This window comes from Engystomops pustulosus, chromosome 9 (assembly GCF_040894005.1).
Source record: "Engystomops pustulosus chromosome 9, aEngPut4.maternal, whole genome shotgun sequence".
NCBI lineage: Eukaryota > Metazoa > Chordata > Amphibia > Anura > Leptodactylidae > Engystomops > Engystomops pustulosus.
The window spans coordinates 108,496,921-108,522,350 of NC_092419.1; the positions used below are offsets into that span (position 1 = coordinate 108,496,921).

The window sequence follows — 25,430 nt, forward strand, 5'->3', positions numbered from 1 at the left end:
TTCTAGATTAGGAAATATTCAGGATTATCGCCTGGTAGGCAACATGTTATCAATCATTCTAGGTTAGGAAATATTCAGGATTATCAAATGTCTTTATCACTGGATTTATAAGAGGTTCAGAAGATACAATTGCTCCGGATTATTCCTCCAATAAATTACAGATTATCAAAAGTTCTGGACTATGCTGTATACCTGGCCTAAAGGACGGAATGTTAGCCCACGTTCTGCTCATGACTTTGAGGAGCCTCCTGCTCATAGTTTATTGAAGGAAGGGAAGGAGATTCCAGTTTTCCAGTAATATGCCTGAATAGTAACCGGAAATTCCTGTTCTCTACTATACAGGCATATTTACCTTCAGGACTCCTGGAAAGCTGGGTGGCAGCTGTCGTGGCGGCCATGTTGGTTTCTTGCAGTCACAAGATTCTCCTTTAATATCTTTGTATTTTATACGGAACGATGTAGAATGTTCTAAATACTTGGTTTCCCCTAGCAACATCACCACCACCGCCGGCGCCGCCATGCGACCAGACAGATGGTAGGTCGGGACGGAGACGTCTGGTGTTTGCTCCGTGATAGTCATCATCTTGTCTCTTGAAGGTCGTGTGCGCAGAAGCCGGGATCTCATTGCTGGGTTTCCGTGTCATTGGATCAGTTATTGTGACAATTCTGCAGATCTATAATATCAATCCTGATCCATTTTCAAGATCTCTGCTAAATTATCAGCCTCGAAAATGGAAGCAACATCACTCACAGACCCTGACTAATACAGCCTTGGGCTTGTTTCAGTGTATCGGTGCAGAGGCAAACGCCATGTGCAGCCCTCCGTACTGATACATTGTAACGATTCCATCTGCTTTATGAGCAATAAGATGTCTGTTCACTGACCTTGGGCCTATAATGTATTATGAGCAGCGGTGCAGAGAGGTTCTGTACACGGATTGGACCTATAATGTATTATGAGCAGCGGTGCAGAGAAGTTCTGTACATGGATTGGGCCTATAATGTATTGGGTGCAGCGGTGCAGAGAAGTTCTGTACATGGATTGGGCCTATAATGTATTGGGAGCAGCGGTGCAGAGAGGTTCTGTACATGGATTGGACCTATAATGTATTATGAGCAGCGGTGCAGAGAGGTTCTGTACATGGATTGGGCCTATAATGTATTATGAGCAGCGGTGCAGAGAGGTTCTGTACACGGATTGGACCTATAATGTATTATGAGCAGCGGTGCAGAGAGGTTCTGTACATGGATTGGGCCTATAATGTATTGGGAGCAGCGGTGCAGAGAGGTTCTGGACACGGATTGGACCTATAATGTATTGGGAGCAGCGGTGCAGAGAGGTTCTGTACATGGATTGGGCCTATAATGTATTATGAGCAGCGGTGCAGAGAGGTTCTGTACATGGATTGGGCCTATAATGTATTATGAGCAGCGGTGCAGAGAGGTTCTGTACACGGATTGGACCTATAATGTATTATGAGCAGCGGTGCAGAGAGGTTCTGTACATGGATTGGGCCTATAATGTATTGGGAGCAGCGGTGCAGAGAGGTTCTGGACACGGATTGGACCTATAATGTATTGGGAGCAGCGGTGCAGAGAGGTTCTGTACACGGATTGGACCTATAATGTATTATGAGCAGCGGTGCAGAGAAGTTCTGTACATGGATTGGGCCTATAATGTATTGGGAGCAGCGGTGCAGAGAGGTTCTGTACATGGATTGGGCCTATAATGTATTGGGAGCAGTGCTGCAGAGAGGTTCTGTACATGGATTGGATCCATAATGTATTATGAGCAGCGGTGCAGAGAGGTTCTGTACATGGATTGGGCCTATAATGTATTGGGAGCAGCGGTGCAGAGAGGTTCTGTACATGGATTGGGCCTATAATGTATTGGGAGCAGCGGTGCAGAGAGGTTCTGGACATGGATTGGGCCTATAATGTATTGGGAGCAGTGGTGCAGAGAGGTTCTGGACATGGATTGGGCCTATAATGTATTGGGAGCAGCGGTGCAGAGAGGTTCTGGACATGGATTGGGCCTATAATGTATTGGGAGCAGTGGTGCAGAGAGGTTCTGTACATGGATTGGGCCTATAATGTATTGGGAGCAGTGCTGCAGAGAGGTTCTGTACATGGATTGGGCCTATAATGTATTGGGAGCAGTGCTGCAGAGAGGTTCTGTACATGGATTGGATCTATAATGTATTATGAGCAGCGGTGCAGAGAGGTTCTGTACATGGATTGGGCCTATAATGTATTGGGAGCAGCGGTGCAGAGAGGTTCTGTACATGGATTGGGCCTATAATGTATTGGGAGCAGCGGTGCAGAGAGGTTCTGGACATGGATTGGGCCTATAATGTATTGGGAGCAGTGGTGCAGAGAGGTTCTGGACATGGATTGGGCCTATAATGTATTGGGAGCAGTGGTGCAGAGAGGTTCTGTACATGGATTGGGCCTATAATGTTTTGGGAGCAGCGGTGCAGAGAGGTTCTGTACATGGATTGGGCCTATAATGTATTGGGAGCAGCGGTGCAGAGAGGTTCTGTACATGGATTGGGCCTATAATGTATTGGGTGCAGTGGTGCAGAGAGTTCTGTACATGGATTGAGCCTATAATGTATTATGAGCAGCGGTGCAGAGAGGTTCTGTACATGGATTGGGCCTATAATGTATTGGGAGCAGCGGTGCAGAGAGGTTCTGGACATGGATTGGGCCTATAATGTATTGGGAGCAGTGGTGCAGAGAGGTTCTGTACATGGATTGGACCTATAATGTATTGGGTGCAGAGAGGTTCTGTACATGGATTGGACCTATAATGTATTGGGAGCAGCGGTGCAGAGAGGTTCTGTACATGGATTGGGCCTATAATGTATTATTAGCAGTGGTGCAGAGAGGTTCTGTACATGGATTGGACCTATAATGTATTGGGTGCAGAGAAGTTCTGTACATGGATTGGGCCTATAATGTATTGGGTGCAGTGGTGCAGAGAGGTTCTGTACATGGATTGGGCCTATAATGTATTGGGAGCAGTGGTGCAGAGAGGTTCTGTACATGGATTGGACCTATAATGTATTGGGTGCAGAGAGGTTCTGTACATGGATTGGACCTATAATGTATTGGGAGCAGCGGTGCAGAGAGGTTCTGTACATGGATTGGGCCTATAATGTATTATTAGCAGTGGTGCAGAGAGGTTCTGTACATGTATTGGACCTATAATGTATTGGGAGCAGCGGTGCAGAGAGGTTCTGTACATGGATTGGGCCTATAATGTATTATTAGCAGTGGTGCAGAGAGGTTCTGTACATGGATTGGGCCTATAATGTATTGTGAGCAGTGGTGCAGAGAGGTTCTGTACATGGATTGGGCCTATAATGTATTGTGAGCAGCGGTGCAGAGAGGTTCTGTACATGGATTGGGCCTATAATGTATTGTGAGCAGCGGTGCAGAGAGGTTCTGTACATGGATTGGGCCTATAATGTATTATGAGCAGCGGTGCAGAGAGGTTCTGTACATGGATTGGGCCTAAAATGTATTGGGAGCAGCGATGCAGAGAGGTTCTGGACATGGATTGGGCCTATAATGTATTGGGAGCAGTGGTGCAGAGAGGTTCTGTACATGGATTGGACCTATAATGTATTGGGTGCAGAGAGGTTCTGTACATGGATTGGACCTATAATGTATTGGGAGCAGCGGTGCAGAGAGGTTCTGTACATGGATTGGGCCTATAATGTATTATTAGCAGTGGTGCAGAGAGGTTCTGTACATGGATTGGACCTATAATGTATTGGGTGCAGAGAAGTTCTGTACATGGATTGGGCCTATAATGTATTGGGTGCAGTGGTGCAGAGAGGTTCTGTACATGGATTGGGCCTATAATGTATTGGGAGCAGTGGTGCAGAGAGGTTCTGTACATGGATTGGACCTATAATGTATTGGGTGCAGAGAGGTTCTGTACATGGATTGGACCTATAATGTATTGGGAGCAGCGGTGCAGAGAGGTTCTGTACATGGATTGGGCCTATAATGTATTATTAGCAGTGGTGCAGAGAGGTTCTGTACATGGATTGGATCTATAATGTATTATTAGCAGTGGTGCAGAGAGGTTCTGTACATGGATTGGGCCTATAATGTATTGGGTGCAGAGAAGTTCTGTACATGGATTGGGCCTATAATGTATTGGGTGCAGTGGTGCAGAGAGGTTCTGTACATGGATTGGGCCTATAATGTATTGGGAGCAGTGGTGCAGAGAGGTTCTGTACATGGATTGGACCTATAATGTATTGGGTGCAGAGAGGTTCTGTACATGGATTGGACCTATAATGTATTGGGAGCAGCGGTGCAGAGAGGTTCTGTACATGGATTGGGCCTATAATGTATTATTAGCAGTGGTGCAGAGAGGTTCTGTACATGGATTGGGCCTATAATGTATTATTAGCAGTGGTGCAGAGAGGTTCTGTACATGGATTGGACCTATAATGTATTGGGAGCAGCGGTGCAGAGAGGTTCTGTACATGGATTGGGCCTATAATGTATTATTAGCAGTGGTGCAGAGAGGTTCTGTACATGGATTGGGCCTATAATGTATTGTGAGCAGCGGTGCAGAGAGGTTCTGTACACGGATTGGACCTATAATGTATTGTGAGCAGCGGTGCAGAGAGGTTCTGTACATGGATTGGGCCTATAATGTATTATGAGCAGCGGTGCAGAGAGGTTCTGTACATGGATTGGGCCTATAATGTATTGGGAGCAGCGGTGCAGAGAGGTTCTGGACATGGATTGGGCCTATAATGTATTGGGAGCAGTGGTGCAGAGAGGTTCTGTACATGGATTGGACCTATAATGTATTGGGTGCAGAGAGGTTCTGTACATGGATTGGACCTATAATGTATTGGGAGCAGCGGTGCAGAGAGGTTCTGTACATGGATTGGGCCTATAATGTATTATTAGCAGTGGTGCAGAGAGGTTCTGTACATGGATTGGACCTATAATGTATTGGGTGCAGAGAAGTTCTGTACATGGATTGGGCCTATAATGTGTTGGGTGCAGTGGTGCAGAGAGGTTCTGTACATGGATTGGGCCTATAATGTATTGGGAGCAGTGGTGCAGAGAGGTTCTGTACATGGATTGGACCTATAATGTATTGGGTGCAGAGAGGTTCTGTACATGGATTGGACCTATAATGTATTGGGAGCAGCGGTGCAGAGAGGTTCTGTACATGGATTGGGCCTATAATGTATTATTAGCAGTGGTGCAGAGAGGTTCTGTACATGGATTGGATCTATAATGTATTGTGAGCAGCGGTGCAGAGAGGTTCTGTACATGGATTGGGCCTATAATGTATTATTAGCAGTGGTGCAGAGAGGTTCTGTACATGGATTGGACCTATAATGTATTGGGAGCAGCGGTGCAGAGAGGTTCTGTACATGGATTGGGCCTATAATGTATTGGGAGCAGCGGTGCAGAGAGGTTCTGTACATGGATTGGGCCTATAATGTATTATTAGCAGTGGTGCAGAGAGGTTCTGTACATGGATTGGGCCTATAATGTATTATTAGCAGTGGTGCAGAGAGGTTCTGTACATGGATTGGACCTATAATGTATTGGGAGCAGCGGTGCAGAGAGGTTCTGTACATGGATTGGGCCTATAATGTATTATTAGCAGTGGTGCAGAGAGGTTCTGTACATGGATTGGGCCTATAATGTATTATGAGCAGCGGTGCAGAGAGGTTCTGTACACGGATTGGACCTATAATGTATTGTGAGCAGCGGTGCAGAGAGGTTCTGTACATGGATTGGGCCTATAATGTATTGTGAGCAGCGGTGCAGAGAGGTTCTGTACATGGATTGGGCCTATAATGTATTATGAGCAGTGGTGCAGAGAGGTTCTGTACATGGATTGGGCCTATAATGTATTATGAGCAGCGGTGCAGAGAGGTTCTGTACATGGATTGGGCCTATAATGTATTATGAGTAGCGGTGCAGAGAGGTTCTGTACATGGATTGGGCCTATAATGTATTATGAGTAGCGGTGCAGAGAGGTTCTGTACATGGATTGGGCCTATAATGTATTATTAGCAGTGGTGCAGAGAGGTTCTGTACATGGATTGGGCCTATAATGTATTATGAGCAGCAGTGCAGAGAGGTTCTGTACATGGATTGGGCCTATAATGTATTATTAGCAGTGGTGCAGAGAGGTTCTGTACATGGATTGGGCCTATAATGTATTATGAGCAGCAGTGCAGAGAGGTTCTGTACACGGTTTGGACCTATAATGTATTGTGAGCAGCGGTGCAGAGAGGTTCTGTACATGGATTGGGCCTATAATGTATTATGAGTAGCGGTGCAGAGAGGTTCTGTACATGGATTGGGCCTATAATGTATTATGAGTAGCGGTGCAGAGAGGTTCTGTACATGGATTGGGCCTATAATGTATTGGGAGCAGCGGTGCAGAGAGGTTCTGTACATGGATTGGGCCTATAATGTATTATGAGCAGCAGTGCAGAGAGGTTCTGTACATGGATTGGGCCTATAATGTATTTTGAGCAGCGGTGCAGAGAGGTTCTGTACATGGATTGGGCCTATAATGTATTATGAGCAGCGGTGCAGAGAGGTTCTGTACATGGATTGGGCCTATAATGTATTGGGAGCAGCGGTGCAGAGAGGTTCTGTACATGGATTGGGCCTATAATGTATTATGAGCAGCGGTGCAGAGAGGTTCTGTACATGGATTGGGCCTATAATGTATTGGGTGCAGAGAGGTTCTGTACATGGATTGGGCCTATAATGTATTGGGTGCAGAGAGGTTCTGTACATGGATTGGGCCTATAATGTATTGGGTGCAGAGAGGTTCTGTACATGGATTGGGCCTATAATGTATTGGGTGCAGAGAGGTTCTGTACATGGATTGGGCCTATAATGTATTATTAGCAGTGGTGCAGAGAGGTTCTGTACATGGATTGGGCCTATAATGTATTATGAGCAGCAGTGCAGAGAGGTTCTGTACACGGATTGGACCTATAATGTATTGTGAGCAGCGGTGCAGAGAGGTTCTGTACATGGATTGGGCCTATAATGTATTATGAGTAGCGGTGCAGAGAGGTTCTGTACATGGATTGGGCCTATAATGTATTATGAGTAGCGGTGCAGAGAGGTTCTGTACATGGATTGGGCCTATAATGTATTGGGAGCAGCGGTGCAGAGAGGTTCTGTACATGGATTGGGCCTATAATGTATTATGAGCAGCAGTGCAGAGAGGTTCTGTACATGGATTGGGCCTATAATGTATTTTGAGCAGCGGTGCAGAGAGGTTCTGTACATGGATTGGGCCTATAATGTATTATGAGCAGCGGTGCAGAGAGGTTCTGTACATGGATTGGGCCTATAATGTATTGGGAGCAGCGGTGCAGAGAGGTTCTGTACATGGATTGGGCCTATAATGTATTATGAGCAGCGGTGCAGAGAGGTTCTGTACATGGATTGGGCCTATAATGTATTGGGTGCAGAGAGGTTCTGTACATGGATTGGGCCTATAATGTATTGGGTGCAGAGAGGTTCTGTACATGGATTGGGCCTATAATGTATTGGGTGCAGAGAGGTTCTGTACATGGATTGGGCCTATAATGTATTGGGTGCAGAGAGGTTCTGTACATGGACCGGTTTCTCGCCCGCTTTCCTATAACATCACCCCCTACTATCCTGGGTGAGTGCAGGAGGGGGATTTGCTTTCTCTGTAGAGGAATCATGGATCACATTAAATGGATCAAGTAAAGCCGCAGCCGCAGGCGTCACACAGCTGTGCCCCAGTGCAGGTCGTCACAGTGTGTCAGCGCATGTATGTCTGTATAGTATCCTATGGTGTGTAGGTTAGAGGTAGCGGTCACTACTGGGCCCTGTAGCCTGAGGGGCCCCTATGGCCCAGATAAGAGGACACTAAGAGCCCTGGGGGCCCTGTGATAGATTTTGCTTTGGTGCCTCTGGATCTGTGTCCGGTATATGGAATGTTTTTTGGCTGTCTAGACACAGAGGGGTTAAAGATTTTTGCGTTAAGCAGAAGGGTCTCTTGTTTATACTCAGTAGAGTTCAAAGGGAGGGTCTGCAGTTTGGTCTCCCCCTTCCCCACCCCCTACAAATGACATGGCCCTGTTAATACGGAGCAGATGCTGCAGTGTTGTGTCCTGCATTCCTCCACATCCTTTCCCTCTCCGGGATACAGGAATTGGAGAGGGGTGGGCGGCCGGGCTACATCATGTATAGCCTATCCCATCCCGGGCGAGCTGTGTCCTCACACACCAGGCCCCCCTCTACATCATGTATAGCATATCCCATCCCGGGCGAGCTGTGTCCTCACACACCAGGCCCCCCCCTCTACATCATGTATAGCCTATCCCATCCCGGGCGAGCTGTATCCTCACACACCAGGCCCCCCTCTACATCATGTATAGCCTATCCCATCCCGGGCGAGCTGTGTCCTCACACACCAGGCCCCCCTCTACATCATGTATAGCCTATCCCATCCCGGGCGAGCTGTATCCTCACACACCAGGCCCCCCTCTACATCATGTATAGCATATCCCATCCCGGGCGAGCTGGGTCCTCACACACCAGGCCCCCCCCCTCTACATCATGTATAGCATATCCCATCCCGGGCGAGCTGGGTCCTCACACACCAGGCCCCCCCTCTACATCATGTATAGCCTATCCCATCCCGGGCGAGCTGTATCCTCACACACCAGGCCCCCCTCTACATCATGTATAGCCTATCCCATCCCGGGCGAGCTGTGTCCTCACACACCAGGCCCCCCTCTACATCATGTATAGCCTATCCCATCCCGGGCGAGCTGTATCCTCACACACCAGGCCCCCCTCTACATCATGTATAGCATATCCCATCCCGGGCGAGCTGGGTCCTCACACACCAGGCCCCCCCCCTCTACATCATGTATAGCATATCCCATCCCGGGCGAGCTGGGTCCTCACACACCAGGCCCCCCCTCTACATCATGTATAGCCTATCCCATCCCGGGCGAGCTGTGTCCTCACACACCAGGCCCCCCCCCTCTACATCATGTATAGCCTATCCCATCCCAGGCGAGCTGTGTCCTCACACACCAGGCCCCCCCTCTACATCATGTATAGCCTATCCCATCCCGGGCGAGCTGTGTCCTCACACACCAGGCCCCCCCTCTACATCATGTATAGCCTATCCCATCCCGGGCGAGCTGTGTCCTCACACACCAGGCCCCCCTCTACATCATGTATAGCCTATCCCATCCCGGGCGAGCTGTATCCTCACACACCAGGCCCCCCTCTACATCATGTATAGCCTATCCCATCCCGGGCGAGCTGTGTCCTCACACCCTCGCTGCTGTTGTCAGGAGGCCGGGGGGGATATTACCTGCGCTGGGTGTGACCTCCGCTGCTCTATTATGTTCTGGCAGATGCGTGTTACCTGACGTCAGGGGTTATTCTATACATCACAATGCGCCCATACGTTACCACAGTGGGAAAGGCTGTGACTTACGTCTTTCCCCTAAATTTCATTATGTCTCATTATCCCTGGAAGACGTAAATCAGAACCCGTGCTCTTCTGATTGAATCTTGTGGTTATCCTCTGGCGTCTGGCTCTCTAAGGACACTTATCTATATACATGTATGTGGTGATGTCATCAGTGATGTGATATATCCCAGGATTATCCCCATCGTTGGTAAACTCAATTGTTACATCCTTTTCCCTTGTGTAACGAGTGTAGAAATAATTATCAGACTCTTCTGTTGTGTTACTATGAGCGTGATATCTGTGTAAGATGGTAAAGGGAGGCTCCGACTATTTCTGTACTGTCCCTAGGGATCTGTGTAATCATACCTCACACTGCTGTGCTCTGTGCTCTCTGCAGCCAGTGTTATGTATTGTCCCTAGGGATCTGTGTAATCATACCTCACACTGCTGTGCTCTGTGCTCTCTGCAGCCAGTGTTATGTATTGTCCCCAGAGAGATGTGTAATCAGACCTCACACTGCTGTGCTCTGTGCTCTCTGCCTCCAGTGTTATGTATTGTCCCTGGAGAGATGTGTAATCAGACCTCACACTGCTGTGCTCTGTGCTACCAGCTGCCAGTGTTATGTACTGTCCCTGGAGAGATGTGTAATCAGACCTCACACTGCTGTGCTCTGTGCTCTCTGCAGCCAGTGTTATGTACTGTCCCTGGAGAGATGTGTAATCAGACCTCACACTGCTGTGCTCTGTTCTCTCTGCAGCCAGTGTTATGTATTGTCCCTGGAGAGATGTGTAATCAGACCTCACACTGCTGTGCTCTGTGCTCTCTGCAGCCAGTGTTATGTATTGTCCCTGGAGAGATGTGTAATCATACCTCACACTGCTGTGCTCTGTGCTCTCTACAGCCAGTGTTATGTATTGTCCCTGGAGAGATGTGTAATCAGACCTCACACTGCTGTGCTCTGTGCTCTCTGCCTCCAGTGTTATGTATTGTCCCTGGAGAGATGTGTAATCAGACCTCACACTGCTGTGCTCTGTGCTACCAGCTGCCAGTGTTATGTACTGTCCCTGGAGAGATGTGTAATCAGACCTCACACTGCTGTGCTCTGTGCTCTCTGCAGCCAGTGTTATATACTGTCCCTGGAGATCTGTGTAATCACTGTATGTTGTTAGTAGAAGCAGGACTGTGAAATATAGATTTATATTCCAGGATGGGAGGGACTTCATATGCACTGGGAGCTTGTCCTCACACTGCTGTTCTCTGTGCATTCTGTTGCTGGACAACGTCTCCTCTTTTTAAATTAAAAATAATAAAAGAAAACAAACAAATTAGCACATGCAGATAACCTGGTGGTGGCCCTGGCAGGCGGAGGTCCTGAGAATGTCCATGGGGACAATGCAAGCGCTGGTCTTATCTGCTGTAAAGTTTAATATTTACCTCCGCCGACCTCTCACCCCGCACTGAGCCTTATCTCCCAGTCCTGGAAATGGAGGGAAAAAAACCAACAAAAAATCTGAGCAGTGCCACACGGGGTTAAACGTCCCTTTAATGTGTAGTATTTGCCGTATGGAACGTGAGTAGGATGGAGCGCTGCGCCTCGCTGCCTGGAATAAAGTTTATTTTTCCTGGCGGAGCTCCGCGCCATCTGCAAAACCCCCTCCCCCCCAAAAAAAGAGAATTTATTTTCTTTAAAAACCACAAATAATTAGAGTTAATTGTTCACAGAGTGTTCTATATACAATGTATCAATTAGCACAGATACATCTTATGTACAGGGAGAAGAGTTAAAGGGGTCGTGCAGCCTTAAAGGGGAAGGCGTCTGTGACTTAAAGGTAACCTCCATGTAGAAGAGGAGGTGTCGAGCAGTGGAATGCTCTCCTCTGGGTGGAGGATCCCTTTAAGATCAGTATCCCGTGGCCTGGGGACTTGGGAATCTCTCCGTGGTGCGGCCTCAGGCTTTGGGGCTGGATGTGATGTTGCGTTTCCCCCTCGGCTTCTCCCTTAATCTGGAAGTTTCCCCATTTTTGTCCGTATTTTTGTGTGTCGTCAGTGACTAATTATTTTGTGCTTTTTGGGATATTTTGCGTTGGCGGAACAAATTCCATCTGTTTCTTATTTCTCCACGACCTTGTGAAAAATCTCCCCCGGAATTGGTCGCAGATGTCGCCTCTTTTAAGAGTAGAGTGGCTTCTCCCGATTAAAATACACATTTTTGTGGCATGAAATTGGATGTTTTTTTTTTCTTAGTTTTCTGATAACTATAAGAATTTCTCGAAAGTCTCTCGGCGCAGTGGAAAACAGATGCGAGGCCGCGGGGGTGGCGTTTTTTTGGCGGCAGGTGCACTGACGAGGCTCCGCAGGAAATTATTTTTCCGTTTAGCTATAATATGAGAATCCTTAAAGGGGATGTCTAGTCCACTGGCTGCCCACTGGTTGTGTGTGGTATTGCAGCTCGTCCACACTCACATCATTGAAGCTGCAATGCCAGATACAACCACTGGACTGCTGCGGCGCTGTTTATGATGAAGGTGGCTTCTGGTATAACTGACGCTTTATATTCTACCGAATTCTGGGCCTGAGGAGGTAGAACAAGACCGAGGAGTCAAGGAAGCCCCAAAATGTCACCTCCTATAAGAGCATTTCCAGTGGGATTACATTAGGACAACCTTATCAGACCCCAGGTCCTGTTATGCTGTATACACGGGCTTCAGGGTTCTGGAAAAGCTGAGTGGCGGTTGATGATATGACGGGTAGTGTTCTTAAAGGGGCGCTCCACTTGTCCCATTGACGGCTCGGTATGATGTATGTGCAGGGTCACAGCAGGGTCAGGATATTTCGCTCTCGTTTTCGTGTTTTCCGTATGTAATCTCAGCGTTTGCAGAAGTGACAGTTCTGGGATTTCCCTCCAGTACACGGAAGGATTTTACTTCTCATATAGTTTCCTTGGTGTCCTGACAGCTAGGGGGGGGGGGGGGGGGGTCCGGGTCTGGATATTCCCCGGTTACTTCACGGCTCGGGGTAGAAAAGAGAATTGGACACATTTTGACTTGTTTTGTTTCCTGCTCTGGATACTTTTGCTGCTTGTCGGCCCCATCCCTGTTACCCCCGGGGTGACTGTTGCTATGGTGACACATGATCGGGGCATTGTCTGGTGACCTGGATACAGCAGGATTGTGTTAGATCCATGGAGAAGCGCTGAATTCCCGCACATCCCCCCCCTGTATGTGATACAGGACACGACCTGGGGAGGAGGGGGATGGAGGCGCCGCGGCTAGATCCCATCACGGAAGTCGCCCATTATTTTATTTGCAAATTGTTACGTTCCTCAGTAATTGCTGCCGGATATTAATATTCTGATTGTGCAAATTATCTGCTGCCGTCTGCCCTAAATACCCTTCCTATTTACATAAAGGATTCTCTAACCTGGATCCCATTGTCCATGAATTGTTATCTGGGGTTGGAGGAACCTCCTACCTCACCGTCCTGTAACTATATATATATATATATATATATATATATAAGATATGGGATATATTGTAGTGTCCGTCCATCTATCCGTGTGACTATCATCAGAGGTCGTGTATAGGACCAGGGTCAGGACCTCCTACCTCCCCTCCTGTAACCCTATATATAAGATATGGGATATATTGTAGTGTCCGTCCATCTATCCGTGTGACTATCATCAGAGGTCGTGTACAGGACCAGGGTCAGAGCCTCCTACCTCACCCCCCTCCTGTAACCCTATATATAAGATATCATGGGATATATTGTAGTATCCGTCCATCCATCCGTGTGATTCCCATCAGAGGTCGTGTACAGTACCAGGGTCAGAGCCTCCTACCTCCCCCCTCCCCCCTGTAACCCTATATATAAGATATGGGATATATTGTAGCGTCCATCCATCCATCCGTGTGATTCCCGTCAGTGTACAGGACCAGGCATTGTCTCTGGGTCTCGGCTTTTGTTGGGAGCGGCCAAGAGACCCCCCCCCCCCCTGCCCCATCTATTGACTCAAAAAACTCTCCCTTCTCTCCCCAATCCTGAGCTAATTACTTGCGCTTCAAGGGTTTAGTGGGTTGATTTAACTCCATGTGTGACAGACTGGGAAAGATGGGTGCCTGTCACTAATGTGGCCCCCGTTACCGCTCCCCCAGAATCTGGAGGGACAGACATGACAAGGAGAGGTTAATGTACGCAGCAGCCATGATGATTGTATAATGGTAATGATGGGGCTCAGCGCGTGGAAATGTTAATCCTCTCTGATTTCCATATTACACAACCCCGCGTCCCAGATCAGTGACCTTTACACCCGGAGATGTGGCCATGTCTAATAGCAGCCTCGTCACCGATATCTGCTGGCGATCCATCACATCATGTCACCTATAGGCCTGATGTCTATTTTACATCGGTCACATCATGTCACCTATAGGCCTGATGTCTATTTTACATCCGTCACATCATGTCACCTATAGGCCTGATGTCTATTTTACATCCGTCACATCATGTCACCTATAGGCCTGATGTCTATTTTACATCCGTCACATCATGTCACCTATAGGCCTGATGTCTATTTTACATCCATCACATCATGTCACCTATAGGCCTGATGTCTATTTTACATCCATCACATCATGTCACCTATAGGCCTGATGTCTATTTTACATCCGTCACATCATGTCACCTATAGGCCTGATGTCTATTTTACATCCGTCACATCATGTCACCTATAGGCCTGATGTCTATTTTACATCCGTCACATCATGTCACCTATAGGCCTGATGTCTATTTTACATCCGTCACATCATGTCACCTATAGGCCTGATGTCTATTTTACATCCGTCACATCATGTCACCTATAGGCCTGATGTCTATTTTACATCCATCACATCATGTCACCTATAGGCCTGATGTCTATTTTACATCCGTCACATCATGTCACCTATAGGCCTGATGTCTATTTTACATCCATCACATCATGTCACCTATAGGCCTGATGTCTATTTTATATCCGTCACATCATGTCACCTATAGGCCTGATGTCTATTTTACATCCGTCACATCATGTCACCTATAGGCCTGATGTCTATTTTACATCCGTCACATCATGTCACCTATAGGCCTGAACCTATAAACTGCATATAATCTCGCACCCAGAGCTGCAGATTGCACTTAGAGTAGGAACTTTTATCTCACACTCGGGTGGATTGCAGTGTCTTGAATGCAGCTTTGGATGTGACTAGAGACGTGTCACAGGAGAATAATACGTTATATAACGGAGCAGCCCGGAGTGTGAGTCAGCGCCGCCCTCCTTCGGATTATACTCGCAGGGGCCACATGGTCTTGTGTGTCTCTCTGCGAGGGGTCATTAATGTGTTTTTCTGTAGTCATATTTCCAAGAAACAATGCCGCTCCTTTTCTGGATCCCGAATCTGAACAGTCTGTCTCCTGCCGGAGGTAAGAGGTTTATGGCTTAATCTGCTGCTGAGCTCCTGGCTCACTCTGCGGCGCTGTCACAAGACCCCACGGCGGAGGCCGGGGAGGGGGTGCGCGGCGGAGGCCGGGGAGGGGGTGCGCGGCGGAGGCCGGGGAGGGGGTGCGCGGCGGAGGCCGGGGAGGGGGTGCGCGGCGGAGGCCGGGCAGGGGGTGTGCGGCGGATCCATGATGGATCCAGGCTGGGGGGGGGGGGTCACAGCACTAGGAGATGAGTCCTTGACGCAGGGTGTGGGGGAGGAGGTGACGCACGGCGAGAGTCCATGTCTACCACCGGCATGGAAAATAAGTTAGAAATAAAAGTTGAGGTGGGTTTTTTTTTGGACTTTTTAGTTCTTATTTTTACAATGTATTTGTTTTGGCGGGGGCACATTCCCTCCATGCTCATTGGCCGGTCGGGGAGGGATGTGAGCGTGCGGTGACTACCAGGGCGACACGTCGTGTTATGTTTCGGCTGTCACTATGTATCCGGCTATTGTGTGAGTAACACTGGAGTAACCTCACCCCGGGTCACGTGAAGCCACAGCTCGCTGCTTTGTTTCTTGGTGATATTGTCGCTTTTGTTTAGCGAGGAAAAGGAAGTAGATAAAGCTGTATCCTCCCTGCTATATATATATATAACCCGCAGCAGCGCCCCCAATGGTAGAGGGGAGGGGGCCGCACTCTGGACCCTCCTCTAGTATCCGGAGCAATGTCCACCTCTTATATATTTCATTTGCTGACTTGTAATACTAGGCTTTCCCTGTGGAGGCGCTGCAGCACCTCACTTCTTCCTGGGGGTCTCCCGGGCTCTGTGACCTCCAGTGACCCCGCTCATCCCCGTCACTTTCCATTCCCCTCGCCCACTTCTTGTTTCCTCCTCAATAAACGCAAACCTTGGAGTTTCATAGAGACGCACAAACAAGAAGAGTAAAAGAGGAACCAAAAGTGACAAAAATGCAGGTTATATAGAACCCGAAACCGCGGTCATGTGACCAATCCCAAAATAACCCATAACAGGATTCAGCCGTATCTAGGAAGGTGATCGGTTATCGTAAGGTCTATGTGTCCCACCCCAGGAAATGCAGGAAAGATGGGTGCCCACCCACGTAGCGATGTTACGGGCGCCTCCTGCCCTCTCCAGAATATTTGTTTATTACCCAGCATGCCCTTCAATTACATATCAACCACATCTCATCCTATGAAATGCAGGGATTAGAGCTCCTCCACTTGTACCTGTTACTGGACTGCCCCTTTAAGAGCCTACAGATGAGTGCGGCTCAGTGGTTAAGAGCGCTGCCTCCTACCTCTGCTGCCTCATCCTACCACCAGCCCACTAGATTTCACTATGAGTCAGAACCGGTGGTTAGATTGCAAGCTCCTGTGCACAGGACTGTGTGCAGCCACTTCTAGTATGTAGTCAGGAGAAACTGGTGTATCAAAGCCTATGCTGTGTGATACAGTCTGCTGAGCCGTGTATCTAATACTATCCTGTGTGATACTGTCTGCTGAGCTGTGTATCTAATCCTATCCTGTGTGATACAGTCTGCTGAGCTGTGTATCTAATCCTATCCTGTGTGATACTGCCTGCTGAGCTGTGTATCTAATCCTATCCTGTGTGATACTGACTGCTGAGCTGTGTATCTAATCCTATCCTGTGTGATACTGACTGCTGAGCTGTGTATCTAAGCCTATCCTGTGTGATACTGACTGCTGAGCTGTGTATCTAATCCTATCCTGTGTGATACTGTCTGCTGAGCTGTGTATCTAATCCTATCCTGTGTGATACTGTCTGCTGAGCTGTGTATCTAAGCCTATCCTGTGTGATACTGTCTGCTGCGCTGTGTATCTAATCCTCTCCTGTGTGATACTGACTGCTGAGCAGTGTATCTAATCCTATCCTGTGTGATACTGTCTGCTGAGCTGTGTATCTAATCCTATCCTGTGTGATACTGTCTGCTGAGCTGTGTATCGAATCCCATCCTGTGTGATACTGACTGCTGAGCTTTGTATCTAAGCCTATCCTGTGTGATACTGTCTGCTGCGCTGTGTATCTAATCCTCTCCTGTGTGATACTGTCTGCTGAGCTGTGTATCTAATCCTATCCTGTGTGATACTGTCTGCTGAGCTGTGTATCTAAGCCTATCCTGTGTGATACTGTCTGCTGCGCTGTGTATCTAATCCTCTCCTGTGTGATACTGACTGCTGAGCAGTGTATCTAATCCTATCCTGTGTGATACTGTCTGCTGAGCTGTGTATCTAATCCTATCCTGTGTGATACTGTCTGCTGAGCTGTGTATCGAATCCCATCCTGTGTGATACTGACTGCTGAGCTGTGTATCTAAGCCTATCCTGTGTGATACTGTCTGCTGCGCTGTGTATCTAATCCTCTCCTGTGTGATACTGTCTGCTGAGCTTTGTATCTAATCCTATCCTGTGTGATACTGTCTGCTGAGCTGTGTATCTAATCCTATCCTGTGTGATACTGTCTGCTGAGCTGTGTATCTAATCCTATCCTGTGTGATACTGTCTGCTGAGCTGTGTATCTAATCCTATCCTGTGTGATACTGTCTGCTGAGCTGTGTATCTAATCCTATCCTGTGTGATACTGTCTGCTGAGCTGTGTATCTAATCCTATCCTGTGTGATACTGTCTGCTGAGCTGTGTATCTAATCCTACCCTGTGTGATACTGCCTGCTGAGCTTTGTATCTAATCCTCTCCTGTGTGATACTGCCTGCTGAGCTTTGTATCTAATCCTATCCTGTGTGATACTGTCTGCTGAGCTGTGTATCTAATCCTATCCTGTGTGATACTGACTGCTGAGCTGTGTATCTAATCCTATCCTGTGTGATACTGACTGCTGAGCTGTGTATCTAATCCTATCCTGTGTGATACTGACTGCTGAGCTGTGTATCTAATCCAATCCTGTGTGATACTGTCTGCTGAGCTGTGTATCTAATCCTATCCTGTGTGATACTGACTGCTGAGCTGTGTATCTAATCCTATCCTGTGTGATACTGTCTGCTGAGCTGTGTATCTAATCCTATCCTGTGTGATACTGACTGCTGAGCTGTGTATCTAATCCCATCCTGTGTGATACTGACTGCTGAGCTGTGTATCTAATCCTATCCTGTGTGATACTGTCTGCTGAGCTGTGTATCTAATCCTATCCTGTGTGATACTGTCTGCTGAGCTGTGTATCTAATCCTATCCTGTGTGATACTGACCGCTAAGCTGTGTATCTAATCCTATCCTGTGTGATACTGTCTGCTGAGCTGTGTATCTAATCCTATCATGTGTGATACTGTCTGCTGAGCTGTGTATCTAATCCTATCCTGTGTGATACTGTCTGCTGAGCTGTGTATCTAATCCTATCATGTGTGATACTGTCTGCTGAGCTGTGTATCTAATCCTATCCTGTGTGATACTGACTGCTGAGCTGTGTATCTAATCCTATCCTGTGTGATACTGTCTGCTGAGCCGTGTATCTAATCCTACCCTGTGTGATACTGACTGCTGAGCTGTGTATCTAATCCTATCGTGTGTGATACTGCCTGCTGAGCTGTGTATCTAATCCTATCCTGTGTGATACTGTCTGCTGAGCTGTGTATCTAATCCCATCCTGTGTCTGGATGTTATAAAGCTTGGATACGCTTCTTGTTTGTCGCTTGCTCTGAGGACATTTTCGGGATTTTCGGGGCACACAAGGAAGTTCCGTGACTCCGCTGATAGAGTTAAGCACCAGACAATGGAGATTGTGATACTGTATTGCGGTATCTGAACCTATAGGGCAGTGATGGGGAACCTTTTAGAGCCTGAGTGCCCAAACTTCAACCAAAAGCAGAGTGCCAGCGCAGCACTATAAGCAGTAATTTATTTCTCTTTGTTCATTGACAACTTTCGATCCTTCAGTCTCCTAAAGACACCAACACAGTTGAAAGGAGGAGGGAAAATTCATCTATCATTGTAGGAAGGTTCTTTGAGTCTTATCTGGTGAACTTCATTCTGGGGTGATGGCCTGGGTGCCCACAGAAAGGGCTCAGAGTGCCGCCTCTGGCACCCGTGCCATAGGTTCGCCACCCCTGCTATAGTGTGATACAGTACTGCTGTCATATGATATAGTGCTGCTGTATCTAAGCCTCTCCTGTGTGATACCGGATCGTGTTAGAACCTTTATCACCCTCAGCCCTGAACCCTACAAGCACAGAGCAGTGTCTGAGGCTCTTGGCCCGGAGCTGACGCTCTAGTGCTGCGGCTGTATCACATTGCATGTAGCCGCTGGGTGCAGGGGATGGCATCTAATCCTATAACAGGGTTACCCGGTAATCGCATTGTGTTTATTATGGGATTGGCCTTTTCCTTGCCATCTGCTGGTTGGCAGCTGGCGCCGGCGCTGTGCGGTGGGTGTCGCTATCAGGGCGGCCGCCGATCCGATTACACGGACAGAGAGGATTATTCTGGAGTACAGGGATGAAGCCGCTCTGGTGGTGGTGATATCATGTATACATCTGGGAATGGGGGGCTGCGGACCATGATGGAGGGGGGTCCAGCGGATCTATGGGACCGGGACCCCCATCAACGTCCTGTGAGAATGTGATGCATATCATATATACATGATGGGGGGTCTGGTGGATCTATAGGACTGGGACCCCCAGCAACGTCCTGTGAGAATGTGATGCATATCATATATACATGATGGGGGGTCTGGTGGATCTATAGGACTGGGACCCCCAGCAACGTCCTGTGAGAATGTGATGCATATCATATATACATGATGGGGGGTCTGGTGGATCTATAGGACTGGGACCCCCAGCAACGTCCTGTGAGAATGTGATGCATATCATATATACATGATGGGGGGTCTGGTGGATCTATAGGACTGGGACCCCCATCAACGTCCTGTGAGAATGTGATGCATATCATATATACATGATGGGGGGTCTGGTGGATCTATAGGACTGGGACCCCCATCAACGTCCTGTGAGAATGTGATGCATATCATATATACATGATGGGGGGTCTGGTGGATCTATAGGACTGGGACCCCCATCAACGTCCTGTGAGAATGTGATGCATATCATATATACATGATGGGGGGTCTGGTGGATCTATAGGACTGGGACCCCCATCAACGTCCTGTGAGAATGTGATGCATATCATATATACATGATGGGGGGTCTGGTGGATCTATAGGACCGGGACCCCCAGGAACGTCCTGTAAGAATGTGGTGCAATACTAGATACTGCTGCCTATAACTACAACTCCCAGCATACCCTGGGGGTCACTGATGCAGCCATGACTTCACGTACTAATGATGATGATGATGATGATTCCGGTCCATTAACCCCTTGTGTTTCTCTCCCCCACAGAGCTCCGCGCAGGAGATTGGAGAAGAGGTGGATGACGGCGTTATCTATAGCATATCCCTGCGCAAGGTGCAGCTCCACCACACGGCCACCAAGGGGCAGCGATGGCTGGGGGTAAGCAGGGTCCCATCCCCTATGGGCACTGCTGAAGGCGGGATTGCTGGACCCCGGGACACCACGGTGAGGAAGATGGCGGCATATGTCCTGCTGACAGGTTCCCTGTGTGCAGACCATGTGCTTATGAGTTAGTCTGCCCTGTCACATCCTGGTCATTGAGCTGGGTGCTGGGTGCAGGTCCGCGGGTCCCTGTATACTTCTGTCTGGCTGTTTAGATATTTGACAACTAATCTAGAGGTTGCTCTACATCTAATAATAACCACCAACAAAATGGCCGCCCTGGGTTCTGGCACAGAATGAGTTAAATCGTGTCTGTGTTTCTCATTATACGTCTACCAAACAAGGACGGGCGCGGCGGTGGCCAAGTGGAGGTCAGCCAAGATTATACTGCGGTAACACCGAGACTAGTGACCGGCCAGACTCCAGGGGAACAGGATAGTTTATAGAACCCAGGAACGGAGGAAGAAGAAGTATACGACCCCGAGCCCCCCCGGCGACCCCGTGACATGCACAATCAGCACTTTACACCCAGACATGGAGGAAGGAAAGCAACACAGAGGGCAGGATCCTGCAAAGTATAGCCAGGGACAGGGCCCCACCCCCGAGACCAGGGACAGGGCCCCACACCCTGAGCCAGGACCCCATCCCTGTGGAATGATCCATTCAAATTTTGGAAACGCTTTTCCCTTGTGACCCTTTGTAACTATGGAAACCAAGCTGTGGTTACAATGTTTCCAGCTAATGTTACTTTTTACATTTCTGGGGCTTTATATTTGATTCTTTTATATTCTGGGTCATGTGTGGTGCTGGGGTGTAACCCTAATACTCATCGCTTGTTCTGCTTCTCCGGACGCCTCTCCCGGGAATTCTCTCCCGCTCTCCGCTGACGTTTCTGTATCTTCTTCCAGTTTGAGAATGAGACGGCGCTGAGCCTGTACGAGACGTGTAAGGTGCGCACCATCAAGGCCGGGACCCTGGAGAAGCTGGTGGAATACCTGGTCTCCGCGTTCAAAGGCAACGACTCCACCTACGTCACCATCTTCCTGTGCACCTACCGGGCGTTCGCTACCACCAAGCAGGTGCTGGACCTGCTGCTCAACAAGTGAGTAGTGACTGTGCTGATGGGGGGGGCACTTACCTAACAGGTGATGTTTGCTATACAGGGGCTTAACATCTTAGGGGGTCCATGTCTGAAGATGTGCAGCACATAATCAGGGCCCATAGACGCATAATAAATAAAATGTCTTATCTCTTTAAGGTTTGGGCGTCTTCACCCTCACATCAACGGCGAACACTCCCACAACACCATCGACGAGCGGCTGGAGCACAAGAAGTAAGTGTGAGCGACCATCTGCAGCTGATAATATTCTGCAGGACTAATGGCTGTCGCCAGGAGGAGGATCTGGACCACACGCTCGTTATCTAGCGCACCTTACATGCAGCGGGGTGGCGGGCGGTGTGCAGCCCATTGATGTGCTGGGAATTGTATGCTATTGCTCTCTGCAGTCAGCCACACTAGCCTGGAGGAGCATTGACTGTACCCAGTGTCACTTCTATAGATTGTTCCACTATATGTGACTGACATCTCCTGCTGCTATTAGGGTTACTGTCCCTTTAATAAAAGTGGAAGTATTAGCGGAGAGGTAAATCCTTTCCTGCTCCATAGGGGAGGGAGGAGGGGGATCAGTCCGTGCCCTGAGAAGCCCCTGGCGGCAGCTTACCCCGTAATCCCGTCTGCAACCTCTAGGTGTAAATATAGCCCAGCACAACACGTTTACTTAATTCTGACCCCCAGAGCTGACGCTCTACAGATTGATTCGTGGTAAAAGTGCATGTCTCTTGTTTCCAGCACCATCTCCTCCATCCTGGGAGCCTGGCTGGATCAGTATTCAGAGGATTTTCGGCAAGCACCGGATTACATGTGCCTGAAGCAGCTGATCGCCTACGTACGGCACAACATCCCTGGCTCAGACCTGGAGCGCAGAGCTCGCAATCTATTGTCACAGTTCCAGCGGCAGCAGATCAGCGACTTGGATCAGGATGGTGAGTAGTGATCACTTAGCAATGGCTCCCGCTGCTCACACACGTGCAGGGTCCGGGTGCTGACGTTCCCATCGTGTCTTCCAGTTGTGGACCACAGCAGCTGCACGTTCCGCCTGGTGGAGGAGAGCGCGATCCTGGAGGGGAAGCCGGACTTCCTGTCATTCCGGCAGGACATGGTGGCAGAACAGTTTACAGTCATGGACGCTGTGAGTACTCGCTATGGAAGGACATTGACGCCTTGCTGCCAGCCATATCCGTTTGGGTTTATAATTCCTGTTTGTCTGATACATTGCTCCAAATCCTCTGCATGGCAGTAGGGTTAACCAATGAAAGATACTTACCTCTACTATAGAAGTAAAGGGATCGCCGGTCACACGTGCACTTGGTGCTTCAGAGCAGCAATTAGGACATGGAACGTGGAAATGAATATGGTAGAAGGACCCTCTGTCCTGTAATTGTGGGATGTCATGGGAACAAACCTTCAAAATGATAAGGAGGGCTGAGAAGCTGTATACAGGTATTACATAGCACTCCATTATAATCCTGTATGTGGCGAGCTCCCCCTAGTGGTGGCTACAGGTAGGAAGAACTTTATGATATAACTTTCTATTCTGGGGATTTTGGAGCCTTGTATCAGAGAAATGATAAGAACCTAAAAATGGCAGTAAATGAATAGATCTTCACCTCTTTTAGGGTGGAATAAATAGTTGTATAATCTCTTTGCAGGATCTCTTTAAGAAAGTGGTGCCGTATCACTGCCTGGGGTGTATCTGGTCCCAAAGAGACAAGAAAGGCAAAGAGCACCTGGCGCCTACGATACGGGCCACCGTGTCCCAGTTCAATAGCGTCACCAACTGTGTCATATCCACGTGCCTGAGCGACCGCTCGCTGAAGCCCCAGCAGAGGGCCAAGGTGGTGGAGCGCTGGATAGACGTGGCCAGGGTAAGTGCCCCCGCCCAGTATTCTCTATCCGGACACGTGCGCGGGGGCCCTGTATCTAATCCTGCGATTGTCTCTGTAGGAATGTCGCATCCTGAAGAATTTCTCGTCTCTCCGCGCCATTCTGTCGGCTCTTCAGTGCAATGCAATTCACAGGCTAAAGAAAACCTGGGATGAGGTTTCCCGGTGAGTGCTCTATACATGGAGAGTGCTGCTGGGCATGCTGGGAGTTGTAGTCCTGCCAATAATTCCAACTAATATACAATATTCAATTTCAGGGAAAGTCTCAGGACATTCACAGAACTCTCAGAAATCTTCTCTGACGAGAACAACCACTCGTTAAGCCGGGAGCTGCTAATTAAGGTGAGTGTCTAGTGTTACCCTGGTTAAAGGGGTTGTACACTGGGGAATAGACGGTGCAGTCTCCACAAGATATCAGCCATGTGGCCACCCCCCTCCCCCCGGTCATTCACAAGGAAGCCCTATTCTGGTGCCCAGGGGTGGTCCCTGCAGTCAGACATGACAACTTGTACATGTGTCATACACGACCTGCAGAGAGGGGGCGCCGTCCTCCTCCTATTCTGTACACGTCCCTTTAAGTGGAGCCTCGTGTGAAGATGTGGGTCACATGTTGTGTTAAATACCCGGGCCTCCGCTTGTTTTTCTACTGTTCTGTCTTTGATGTGTATTTGTGTGCACGTCATCCGCGTGGGGCCCCCCTGATAGGACTCCTGTCTACGTGCCAGAAACGTCTGTAGTCACCGCTCTTATCTATGAGGGAACCCGTCAGCCCACGCCCTCATACAAGTGTCAGACTGGGCGAGGTGGTGCCGATGCCAGATACGAGGGATTCCCTCCCCTTATCTCCAGCACAAGCTTCCACATCTATGCCAGGGCATCCATTAAAATCACATTCCGGTGCCTGCATTCCCAGAATTCCCCAGCAGCTGCACCTTCTATCAGAGTATCCATGACGCCTCCTACTCCGGGCTCAGACTTTGGTCACGCTGATTCCAGCCATTATCGACCACACAACAATTGCTGGCACATAGTTCAGATTACGCTGCGCCCATCTGTCCGACAAACACTGGGTGGGGAGGCGGAGCTTGTCCATACGTGGGCGATGTACCAGGAATGCGGAGAAATACCGGAATACATTATTAACCTTTCCTTTTATTCTAGGAGGGAACTTCCAAATTTGCAACTCTGGATATTAATCCTAAGAGGGCGCAGAAGAGGCACCAACAGCAGCGGGAGATGGTAGGTGTCACTCAGGTCATGGCTCCGCCTACTGGACTCTTGCATGTATCAATGTGTGCGCCCTCTGGTGTCCGCCTGCTGTATTGCTGACATTTCCTTCTTGCAGGGCGTCATGCAGGGGACTATCCCTTACCTCGGCACTTTCCTTACTGACCTGGTGATGCTGGACACGGCCATGAAGGATTACCTAGAGGTCAGTGCCCCTCGTGCTATGAGGAGTCACCAAACAAAGACGCTGTAACGTTCCTAACATTCTGCTTATCTCTCCATAGGGAGGACTTATCAACTTTGAGAAGAGACGGAAGGTGAGTTACTCTTTGCTGGTTTTGTTGTATCCCTCACGTTCTGCGTCGGTTTTGTGGAATTTTCTCACTTTGTCGCTTTATTTCAGGAGTTTGAGGTCATCGCTCAGATAAAGCTCCTGCAGTCGGCCTGTAACAACTACAGCTTCATCCCGGAGGAGGCGTTTGTGGAGTGGTTTCACAGCGTGGAGCGGCTGAGCGAGGCGGAGAGGTAGGAGGTGTATGACGTGGTGGACGCCGATTTTACGGGATAGTCTCCCAGTACTGACCAGTCATGTCTCCTGCCCTGCAGCTACAGTCTGTCCTGCGAGATCGAACCCTTATCTGAATCTGCCAGCAACACGCTAAAAGCTAAGAAAAACACCGGGATCATCAAGAGATGGAGCGAGTGAGTATCCCCACTGCTTAATTGTAGTGTCCTATCGATTCATCAGAGCTTAGC

At 48.8% G+C, this 25,430-nt stretch overlaps 1 protein-coding gene across 6 annotated transcripts in view; it reads left to right on the forward strand.

The window, feature by feature from the left end:
- The window catches only part of RALGDS (ral guanine nucleotide dissociation stimulator), a 124,419-nt gene that overhangs the window by 94,694 nt on the left and 4,295 nt on the right, over positions 1-25,430 (forward strand). For all 6 annotated transcript variants that reach the window (XM_072125511.1, XM_072125510.1, XM_072125509.1 and 3 more), the window contains exons 2-14: positions 20,331-20,507; positions 21,353-21,546; positions 21,703-21,777; positions 22,294-22,487; positions 22,572-22,693; positions 23,214-23,429; positions 23,509-23,612; positions 23,705-23,789; positions 24,609-24,686; positions 24,793-24,879; positions 24,959-24,991; positions 25,078-25,199; positions 25,281-25,376. In XM_072125511.1, the coding sequence (XP_071981612.1) occupies positions 20,331-20,507; positions 21,353-21,546; positions 21,703-21,777; positions 22,294-22,487; positions 22,572-22,693; positions 23,214-23,429; positions 23,509-23,612; positions 23,705-23,789; positions 24,609-24,686; positions 24,793-24,879; positions 24,959-24,991; positions 25,078-25,199; positions 25,281-25,376 (1,583 nt within the window). The remainder of the gene's footprint in view (positions 1-20,330; positions 20,508-21,352; positions 21,547-21,702; positions 21,778-22,293; positions 22,488-22,571; positions 22,694-23,213; positions 23,430-23,508; positions 23,613-23,704; positions 23,790-24,608; positions 24,687-24,792; positions 24,880-24,958; positions 24,992-25,077; positions 25,200-25,280; positions 25,377-25,430) is intronic.